The sequence below is a fragment of the Dreissena polymorpha genome, chromosome 11 (assembly GCF_020536995.1).
Source record: "Dreissena polymorpha isolate Duluth1 chromosome 11, UMN_Dpol_1.0, whole genome shotgun sequence".
Lineage (NCBI taxonomy): Eukaryota > Metazoa > Mollusca > Bivalvia > Myida > Dreissenidae > Dreissena > Dreissena polymorpha.
The window spans coordinates 25,481,963-25,494,138 of NC_068365.1; the positions used below are offsets into that span (position 1 = coordinate 25,481,963).

General features: G+C 34.3%; 1 protein-coding gene across 8 annotated transcripts in view; it reads left to right on the plus strand.

Annotated features, from left to right (window-relative positions):
* Positions 1-5,163, plus strand: part of LOC127850311 (palmitoyltransferase ZDHHC14-like) — a 51,709-nt gene extending 46,546 nt beyond the window's left edge. For 5 of the 8 annotated variants that reach the window (XM_052383260.1, XM_052383261.1, XM_052383259.1 and 2 more), the window contains one exon: positions 1,216-5,163. In XM_052383260.1, coding sequence (XP_052239220.1) covers positions 1,216-1,433 — 218 coding nt within the window. In that variant the 3' untranslated portion in view covers positions 1,434-5,163. The remainder of the gene's footprint in view (positions 1-1,215) is intronic. The other 3 variants (XM_052383264.1, XM_052383265.1, XM_052383266.1) reach the window with 1 other exon arrangement.
* The last annotated feature ends 7,013 nt before the right edge of the window (positions 5,164-12,176 follow it).

Here is a 12,176-nt window from a genome sequence, read left to right on the forward strand (position 1 = left end):
TTTGCGCCAACTTTAACATTATGCAATAACTTTTGCTATATTGAAGATAGCAACTTCATATTTGGCATGCATGTGTATCTCATGGAGCTGCACATTTTGAGTGGGTGAAAGGTCAAGGTCATCCTTCAAGGTCAGAGGTCAAATATAGGTGGCCAAAATCGCTCATTTTATGAATACTTTTGCAATATTGAAGGTAGCAACTTTATATTTGGCATGCATGTGTATCTCATGGAGCTGCACATTGTGAGTGGTGAAAGGTCAAGGTCAAGGTCATCCTTCAAGGTCAAAGGTCAAATATATGTGGCCCAAATCGCTAACTTTATGAATGCTTTTGCAATATTGAAGATAGCAACTTGATTTTTGGCATGCATGTGTATCTCATGGAGCTGCACATTTTGAGTGGTGAAAGGTCAAGGTCATCCTTCAAGGTCAGAGGTCAAATATATGTGGCCCAAATCGCTTATTTTATGAATCCTTTTGCAATATTGAAGATAGCAACTTGATATTTGGCATGCATGTGTATCTCATGGAGCTGCACATTTTGAGTGGTGAAAGGTCAAGGTCAAGGTCATCCTTCACAAGGTCAAGGTCATCCTTCAAAGTCAAACGTCATATAGGGGGACATTGTGTTTCACAAACGCATCTTGTTTTCAGTTTCCCTCTAAGCTGATTAGTTTAACCAAACACATAAAAAACAATAACAAAAAAATAATTTAAATTTGCTATTTGTTTAAATTTTGTTGTCTACCCAATCAGATGATTTTGTGTTATTTCTTTTATTTAGCGAAATAACATAACTTTTTGTAAGCCAAACTTTGAACTTGTTCTGAATAACAGGGTACCTTACAAGTTAATAAGCTATTAATCATAGATTTTTTCACCAGACCTGCTTGTAAATACATCGTTAATCACAAACGTTTGTACCAAACTTACAAGCACTTACTTAATCACAGAGTTTTTTATCAAACTTATCAAGCATGATTTAAGATGGTATTTTTTTATATGACCTTTTTTATATTGCATGAAACCAAACCTGCCTTGAAAGCATGATTTTCATATAAGGATCTAAAAACAATTTAACCATTAACCAGTAATCAAGTGTGATTATTTGAAAGACAATTTGAGTTTGTAGTGAAATGTTTATAAGAAGCTAGGTTTGATAGACTTAAAATGCTTGCTGTTTTGTTCAAATGTTATGGATTGTGTTTGTTTCAGAACTGAACTCAAGGGGTCTTCCCCATGCAGAAGCAGTGTGGTCAAGGAATGAATTGGCCAATAGGATTCCTGATACGGAAGGTCATGTGACTATCTCCACCAATCAGATGCAAGTGCAGTCTCCCAATCATAATACTACCATAGTGAAGCCATTCATGAATGGAAACAAACATAGCAGCTCTGAGAACTGTTTGTCAAATCCTGCACAAAATGTGTAGTTTTCGTAGTTGAAGATCGTTTTGTCTGTGTGATTATTATTTCACATTTTTTAGTAGGTGATTTTGTCATCATAATATTATAGACCTGTAAAAATATTGATGTAGTTATTTAATACCTTGTTAAGTGTTTCTTTTACTTACATATTACATGTTGAGTGTTGTAAGATCATATTTCTGTGGGAACAATGTTAAAAGATTTTCACGCTGTTGGCATTGTCTTCAGTTACTGCCAATCAAGTGCTTTAATTTTCAGTTTTTACAGATTGTTTCATAAATCATTAATTGCATGTACATTGTATGTTAAGTTTTAACCAAAACAAAAACCATACATTATAATGTTTTAAGTGTAGCTTCTATTTTAGTCAAATACTTTTAGGGTTGTCAATGCATATTCGGATATGTGAATATCCAGATACTGGGTAAGTTTACAAACTGTTATGAAAAAATATTCATGGTTTATTAAGCATACAAATGTCTTGTTGTTCAAGTTTATTGATGAAATAAATAAGCGCTTCAGGCCATCTCCACACATTCTCTGACATGTCATAAACATGCTTGATTGATAGCTATTAACGTATTAACATCAAACATTGCTTTCATAATCCAATGAGCCAATTAAGTGTGTTTCCTGATAATAACTGGTTCTCTATCAATTAACAATGTCAATGATATATGTTTCATGAATTCATTAGAAACGATCTTATTGAATACACTTATTATTACTATTTATGTATAAATAACCTTTGCAAACGAATTTACGAATATGTCTGCACATTTAGGGCAATATAACTGATCTACCAGTTATCCGAATTGTATCCAGTGATGTGTTAATGATCCGGATATTACATATGGATATGCAGGTACAATGTCTGGCATCTGTTCCCATCCTAAAATTACAGATGACTGTATGGGTTATTGAAACCTGTTGTCTGAGGATATTCATATTTGCTCATGATTGCTAAATAATCAAATAAGAGATATCACTTTGTTTTGGAATAGAGGATTGGTATTAATGTGTCGGTACTGTGATTCGAATATTGTAATGTAATTTTTTTTATAATAATGAAATGTGCTTGTAATTGAATAAAGCCTTTTTACTGAGGTGAAAATACAAGACCATGTGATATGAGCAGTGTCATACAGAAATGGGTCTTGTTCCATACGATGCCTGTGTAGCTTTTAACCAGCCTGGGCCATCATACAGTCAGGTCATGCAGGAGCTACGCTTTCGGCTAAACAATCACGCAAGGTTGAGTTGTCTGATTAGTAGACAGGGTAGCCCAGGGCCAGTCTCTGCGGATGTACAAGCTGGGTTTGAGCTAAGAGTAGCTCCAACCAGAGGGCAGCATATGGCATAAGATAAAGACACATTTTTGCATTGCTCTGGTAATATATCTTTGTTGGAAGGTGGTAGAACAAAATTGATGAGTTTGTATTACGAATTTGCTTTTTGACTGTCATATATGAAATCATATGAAAAAAAAGTCAATACTCTTTAAGGCAATATCAAACCATGTGTGAAGGCTATTGAACAAAATAATGTGTTTTGTGCTACCTTTTTGCTATTTTACTGTTGTATTCGATCACGTATTGTCTTATCTTGAGGGTTAACAGGGTAGAGGACAAAAGTCATATATCTCATACAGAAATGTAGGTATATAGCTGTCTCAAGCTCATCCCTTGACTTGTCACTTGTTATAGAAATTTTTGTACATCTGCAAATGATGTATGAAGGGGTTGTATTGAAAGTCTTTTGTTAGTGAGTCAGTCTGTTCACATGAAAATGTTATTAATTGTTGAGCAAATTACTTCAACATTTTTCAAGCAATTACATTGAAACTTCAAATACGTCATCATCATGAAGTGCAAATGCACTTATTCCAGGACCAATGATCCATAGCATACAGATATGTTGGGTAATAGTCTTGTTTGTGACAAAGGTCTAGTTGATCTAGATGTGATAGAAATGCAAACAATACATGGTATTTTATTTTATCGTTGAATTATTTGTTTTATTATGAACCTTGTAAAAAAAGAATAAGATGTTTTGTAAATGTTATATTTATGACTTCTATATGCATGAAATTGCATGTCATACCTTAATGACAACTTATGACAAATTGTGCAATTACATTACATTATTTATGAGGCTGTTGTATTTGTTTATTGTTGAATGTCAATTTTTATCATACACAATCATCAAACCAGTGCTGAAGTTGTATAGCATTGTTAATTTTATCATCAATGTTTCAAATGGATCATTGTAAACTGTAATGTTTTTTTAAATAACAATAAGAAAGTTTATTTCTTACATTCTGCTTTTCAACAATATTTATTCTGCAAAATGTGTCATTGTTCTCTATTAGTCTTTGTCGTTGTTTATAGTATTTAATTAAAGGCATTGTTTGTCTGGTATTAATATTGACCTCAGTTGTGTTCTCATAATATTTTATACGAGAATGCATACACTATGGTTTGAATGTCACTCTCATTGAACAATTTATAAAATTTAGAAAACTTAACCCTCTGAGTGAATAGCTTGGTATTTTCAATTTTAAAGATAGATACATTCTTATGTAACATTTCATTAACATTTAACATCATTGTAAATATTTTAAATGTAGTGGTAGTATTCCATAACAGTCTCGCATCTTGTAAAATTTTCTCACTGTTGTTTGTAAAGAAAAAAAAGTGTTTTTACAATGAACATATTCATATCCCTTGTATCTTTGGTAGGTTTCTTTTCACAAAAACCAAGACTAGTTCACTGTTGTAGTGCTATTACTGTGTGCACATATATGTACTGTCAAACAGCTTCAATTTCATATACATGTTGTTATTGTTCCAAACATTCCTGTTTTTGCTATGTAGGTGTGAATTATTAATTTCTACATTCATTATTTGATAATACCTTAATGAAGTAAAGAAGCAAGCGTGTGGTATCTGTTGATATGTTACTCAAATGCCTTCTCTACTTAAATCTCATGTTTTATTTAATAAATTTTAGTTTGGTAATCATGCTTTAATGCACCATGATAAAACTGAAAAGTTGTATTTCCTTAATAGAATTTAAATCAACATTTTGCTTTTCAATACTTAATGCTTATGTCAAAAACAAGGTTATGTATACAAACCAAAGGTCACTGCTCAGATATTTAAAATTAAATGTATATTGTAAGTATTGTGTCATCTTTTGCTAGTTGTTTCAAACTATCATCGTTCAGTTGCATTTACCCTATGTTTTCTGATAAAACTTTTTTTCCCTAAAAAGTGTGTAAAATATTGTGATATATGTTTCCTCGTGACATATGATTTAAAAATGTTAGAATCTATTTTATTTGTTTCTCTTATTACCAACACACACGTTTTACATGCATCAATTTGAATTGTGAGAAAATTTTTAGTAGGTTTTATACACATAAACATTTGTTTCTACTCATTGAATACATGTATAATTTTTTCGGAAACAATATTGTAAAATTAGTAACATAAACAAGATTTACTTTCTATAAGAACAAACTAAACAGTAATTATGAAGCTATATTTGATTTAAAGTTTGAATCTTGTTATTGGTTTAATATTATTTGAATGATACATGTTAATTGATCTTATATTCCCCTGTAACGATAATGGTAGAGATTTCTGTTACTAAGTCATAAGTGATTGCTTTTATTATTTTAACTTTCAATATATGTTTGTAATTAAGCTGCAATAAAAGTTTAAGACTCAACAGGAGTCCTTTTTTCTTCAACAATACTTATGTTTCCTTCAATTAGTCAAAACCTATTCTTACACAATGACAGTATACAAAAATGTAAATTTTTTGCCCGTCACCTGATATAACAACCGGATATTATAACCATTAATACATTTTTATGCCCCCCTACGAAGAAGAGGGGGTATATTGTTTTGCTCATGTCGGTTGGTCCGTCGGTCAGTCCGTCCACCAGATGGTTTCCAGATGATAACTCAAGAACGCTTAGGCCTAGGATCATGAAACTTCATACGTAGATTGATCATGACTGGCAGATGACCCCTATAGATTTTCAGGTCACTAGGTCAAAGGTCAAAGTCACAGTGACACGAAATAGTAAAATGGTTTCCGGATGATAACTCAAGAATGCTTAGGCCTAGGATCATAAAACTTCATAGGTACATTGATCATGACTCGCAGATGACCCCTATTGATTTTTAGGTCACTAGGTCAAAGGTCAAGGTCACAGTGACTCTAAACAGTAAAATGGTTTCCGGATGATAACTCAAGAATGCTTACGCCTTGGATCATAAAACATGGTACATTGATCATGACTGGCAGATGACCCCTATTGATTTTCAGGTCACTAGGTCTAAGGTCAAGGTCACAGTGACTCTAAACAGTAAAATGGTTTCTGAATGATAACTCAAGAATTCATACGCCTAGGATCATGAAACTATATAGGAACATTGATCATGACTGGCAGATGACCCCTATTGATTTTCAGGTCACCTGGTCACAGGTCAAGGTCACAGTGACTCGAAATAGTAAAATGGTTTCCAGATGATAACTCAAGAATAATTAGGCCTAGGATCATGAAACTTCGTAGGTACATTGATCATGACTGGCAGATGACACCTATTGATTTTCAAGTTACTAGGTCAAAGGTCAAGGTCAGTGACAAAAAACATATTCACACAATGGCTGCCAGTACAACTGACAGCCCATATGGGAGGCATGCATGTTTTACAAACAGCCCTTGTTGAAGTTGAATATGTAAAGAAGTTACAGAGGTACCCTAATTTAAACAAGAGGGCCTGAAAGGCCCAAAGTCGCTCACCTGAGATAACAAGATATTATTGGGACAAATCTTCTGACCAAGTTTCACGAAGATCGGAAAATAAATGTGGCCTCTAGAGTGTCAACAAGGTTTTACTATAGCCATATAAGGAAAAATGCCCCGCCCCCTGGCGGCCATGTATTTCAACCAACCGGCATCATTTTTGAACTCTTCCAAGATATTATTGGGATAAATCTTCTGACCAAGTTTCATGAAGATCGGACAGTAGATGTGGCCTCTAGAGTGTTAACAAGATTTTACTATAGCCATTTAAGGAAAAATGCCTCGCCCCTTGAAAGCAATTTTTTTCAAGCAAACATAATTATTTTCGAACTCATCCAAGATATCATTGAGACCAATCTTCTGACCAAATGTCATGAAGATTGGACAATAAATGTGGCCTCTAGAGTGTTAACAAGGTTTTACTATAGCCATATAAGGAAAAATGCCCCGCCCCTGGTGGCCATGTTTTTAAAGCAACCAAAACCAGTATCGAACTCATCCAAGATATCATTGGGACAAATCTTCTGACCAAGTTTCATGATGATCGGAAAATAAATGTGACCTCTAGAGTGTTAACAAGGTTTTACTATAGCCATATAAGGAAAATAGCCCAGCCCCAGTGGTGGCCATGTTTTTTAACCAACCTGCATCATTTTTGAACTCGTCCAAGATATTACTGGGATGAATCTTCTGACCGAGTTTCATGAAGATCGGACTATAAATGTGGCCTCTAGAGAGTTAACAAGATTTTACTATAGCCTTATATAGCCATACAAGGAAAAATGCCCCGCCCCTTGGTGGCCATGTTTTTCAAGCAAACGTAACCATTTTTAAACTCATCCAAGATATCATTAAGACAAATCTTCTGACCATATTTCATTAAGATTGGACAATAAATGTGGCCTCTAGTGTGTTTACAAGGTTTTACTAAAGCCATATAAGGAAAAATGCCCCGCTCCCTGGCGGCCATGTTTTACAACCAACCAGCATCATTTTCGAACTCGTCCAAGATATTATAGGGATGAATCTTCTGACCAAGTTGTATGTAGATTGGACAATAAATGTGGCCTCTAGAGTGTCAAGATTTTACTATAGCCATAATTATATAGCCATATTAGGAAAAATGCCCCGCCCCTTGGCAGCCATGTTTTTCAAGCAAAGGTTACCATTTTTGAACTCATCCAAGATGTCAGTGGGACAAATCTTCTTACCAAGTTTCATGAAGATCGGATAATAAATGTGGCCTCTATAGAGTGTTAACAAGGTTTTACTATAGCCATATAAGGAAAAATGCCCCGCCCCATGGCGGCAATGTTTTTCAACCAACTGAAATCATTTTCGAACTTGTCCAAAATATCATTAGGATGAATCTTCTGACCAAGTTTCATGAGGATCGGACAATAAATGTGGCCTCTAGAGTGTTAACAAGATTTTGCTATAGCCATATATAGCCATTTAAGGAAGAATGTCCCGCCCCTTGGCAGCCATGTTTTTCAAGCAAACTTAACCATTTTCGAACTCATTCAAGATATCATTGAAACCAAACTTCTGACCAAATTTCATGAAGATTGGACAATAAATGTGGCGTCTAGAGAGTGAACAAGGCAAATGTTGACATCGCACAATGCACAACGGACGACGGACAAAAGGCGCTCACAAAAGCTCATCATATAAATTACCAAAATGTGCTACATTTGACTGAATTTGAAAACAATGGCCTTCGACTTATTATGCGACTTAAGACATGTGAAGTTTCATATTGATATCTGTAGTCTGTTATACTTTTTTGTTGCAAGCAAACAATAACATGACATTTGTAAGTAAAACAAGGAGCATAAATCTGTTAAATTGCCTGTCAGAGTTATGGGCCTTGGTTGGATAACTCTAATGACCTCAAATATGAATGAAGCCTCAATGGATTGAGAACAGAATCAAGATTTTGCATGCAAATCTGAACCTGAGCATTATACTTACACCCCAAAACAGAAAAACTGATAGAGTTGAGCCAAAAGCAAAACAGATAGATTTCTTGTATTTCTTGTTTTATTTCGTGATTTATAAGAAATGAGCAATAAATATGGACAATGATCTATACAAATGACTATGTACATAACAGTACAGTTTGATCTACATACACAAATATAATATCTTCAAAACTATAATAATTTTAATAATAATAACCTATAGAATTATAAAATTCATAAAACTAGTATGCACTCGTAATAACATCACTATAACATTCAGCAACAACAAAATCTCAACATGCAATTAACCAAATCTTATACTTAACTACAAGCATATTACCGTATCTTATGTTGTAAAATAATACATAAATAAGGCGACAATGTAAATAATATTAAGACGTTAAGACTCTCAACTGATGCTGAAAAGAAAATCAGCTAAAGAAATAACTCCATGAAAACTTTAATATCCAACAGCATGAATATCATCAGAACTACAAAATGGGATTCCATATTATATATTCCCCAAAAAGATGTTTGGGGAAGTAAATTAAGATATACATCAACCCATGCAAAAGACGTTAGACCTCATGCAGAAGGAGTCGGACCTTGGACATTTTCGACAAAATTTGGTCCGATATAATTCCCAAAACTAGGTCCTCGTGTCCGACACAAAACAAAAAATTAAGTATTTCTTTGGTTGAAAAATGAAAACAATACTAGGAATATATAAAAATACAGACTGGTTTATCTTAATTTTACTTTATTGATTGTTTAACTTTAAAAATAAAATTCGTTTGGTCAACCAGTCCCACTTGCCATCTTTGCTGGTGACCGTAACAAACTCCAAGTGCCATTCTTAGAACCAGTCAAATATCACAATGCTTTTTTCGCTTTTTATTAAAAGCTTTACCATATGTTTTAATAGATCAGGTATAAATTTAGTTGTTATTTTATTGTTTTTAGAACATTTAAACATTGTGAACATAATGATGACAGAAAATAAACTATTAAAGGTATTTTCTATTGTTTTGTAAAACAAGAACAAGGTCTGGTAAAATCTGGTGAGGTCCGGTCAATGTTTAAAGTAATCGGACCTCATGTCAGGTAAGATTTTTGTGTGTTTTGCATGGGTAGATAGATGCATTACAAGTTGTATAAATTCTGTTGTCAAAGTAGAAGCAACAGCAATGATCTACCAAGTACAGTTAAAGATGTATTTCACAGTAATTGGGTGTAAAACGTTTGAATGGAGTCACAGTACGTAAATTATACAATACCTCAATATATCTGGATTTAAAGGGTTAAGATTGCCATTTACTGCTCATATGCAAATAGGGCATTAAGATAAGTCTATGAATTTCACAGAAAGACGTTACAGTCCAGTCAGGCAAAGCATAGTGCTTGACACAGCATAAAGCAATGAAGACATGAATGTGTCAAAATGATTGGCACAATGAAAATCTTAATGTTCATTCAAATAGCAAATAATTAAAATTACTTGTGTTAAGATTTAGAAAAACATAAAATTTTAGATAGAATTACCATAAGCAAGCACTAAGCACAGAAAAATTATCTTAATATATAATGAGATTTTGATGTATTAATCAAACATTAACCCTTTGCCACTTAGATACGTATTTTGACACATTTGTAGTGGCTCAGAAAGTTTAAATTAATTAAAAACGTTTCTTACTAGATTCAAATTTTAAAGGCTTCATTTTCAATCCTTAAGGAACTGATGAGCAGCAAATAGCATAAAACCTGAACAGACTGCGAGTTACTCGCAGGCTTGCGAGTTACTCGCAGGCTGTTCTGGTTTTATGCTGTTTGCATATAGCCATTTTCACTATGCTTCTTAGTGGGAAAGGGTTAAGGATACATCAAAACAATATACAATGTATATTGCTAGGTACAAGTTACCAAACCATGTGAATGTGTAAAGATATATTTAGGGATATTGTGTGCAGTGAAAATTACACCAGTTAGTTTGAAAGTAGAACAAAATATTGACTTGCAGTACAGATATTTGTTTGCTTCGAAAAAATATATCGCTTTTGTTCTATGTATTTTTTACAATATTATATCAGTTATTTTTTTAAATATTATATAAGTGCCAACATCTACTGAATTATTGTGAATATAACTACATGTGTATGATATACCGCTAGAACAAACTCAGATGGGCAGCAAGTATCTGAAACTACCATGGCTCTTTTAAAACATGCTACAAGTATCAGTAAATATGTGCCAATGCGGAAAATAATGTACTTAAAGCATCAAATATACTCTTTCCTAAAACATGGAAAGGAATTATGGCACAATTACATTCCCAATGTTTTTCTCATTCATAGTATCATATGCATATTTCAACATGTTTGCATATAAATGTTTACATCAATATCACAGTTTGTGCTTGTATTTACACAATATACCCTTAAGACACTGGGTTTTTCATGTGCATACATTAACAGTAGACAACACTAAACAAACTTTTTTCTTTGGTTAATAACAAGAAGTCATGGTTTCAAAAGGAAACAAAACAGACATGAGTATTAGTATAAAACTAAGTTCATAAAACTCCACATTTAACAGACTTTCAGGATTTAACAAATTATGCTAAAAAAAGTTTTCATTTTGAGATTTTGCTTTAATACTCTTGCTGAAATACCAATGTTATTTGCTGACAGGATATGGAAAAATCCATTTTTTTAATCAATGTTTATGTCTGTAAAGAAAGTGAAGACATCATAGCATACTATGAATCATGGACCTGTTGTCCCATTTACTGTAATTTATTACATGTCATGATGTTATTCATGCAGTTGCTACATTTTTACCCACTTATTTAAACAAAAAAACTATTCTACCACATATCTAGGTAAACTATGCACATATATTCAGAACAGCAAGCCCCTAAAATGACATTAGCTACATGTTTATATATGGACGGATTAGAAAATTGAGCCTTGTTCCGGGAAAACCGGGCTTAGTGCATGTGCAAAAAGAGTCATACCAGATTAGCCTGAGCAGTCAGCACAGGCTAGCAGTCAGCACAGGCTAGCAGTCAGCACAGGCTAGCAGTCAGCACAGGCTAGCAGTCAGCACAGGCTAGCAGTCAGCACAGGCTAGCAGTCAGCACAGGCTAGCAGTCAGCACAGGCTAGCAGTCAGCACAGGCTAGCAGTCAGCACAGGCTAGCAGTCAGCACAGGCTAGCAGTCAGCACAGGCTAGCAGTCAGCACAGGCTAGCAGTCAGCACAGGCTAGCAGTCAGCACAGGCTAGCAGTCAGCACAGGCTAGCAGTCAGCACAGGCTAGCAGTCAGCACAGGCTAGCAGTCAGCACAGGCTAGCAGTCAGCACAGGCTAGCAGTCAGCACAGGCTAGCATTCAGCACAGGCTAGCAGTCAGCACAGGCTAGCAGTCAGCACAGGCTAATTACAGAAGGATTGGATTTTCTTTAAGAAGTAACTTGATTTAAAAAAATCATAAAAGCGGAAAGTGTCCTCCCTGATTTGCCTGTGTAGAGTGCACAGGCTAATTCAGGCCACACTTTAAAAACATGAACTATGACCAGTTTTACCCAGACAAAACAGTATTCCCCAACTGGTAAAATGTTGTCTGGCAAGACAAGGATCTTGATACATTTTATTAACTTCTTGTTACTTATGGAAGGATATGCATACATTAGTTAGCAAATATTTGTGTTTCCATACTTACCACAACCACAAATCTGAAGAACTTCTTGAATTATCGCAGGATCCAGATTCAGACAGACACACGGTCAGACCCGGGTAAACCCATTGTCCCCTCCCCTTAAACCTCACAAATTCATTGGATAGACATCCATGTTGACTGGTATCATAATATAATATACAGTCTCTACATACAGAAACTGATAACAAAATTTAAAGTAATTCAATTTTGCGTCAAATGTCACTGCTTTACCTAAAAACGGTAAGCAA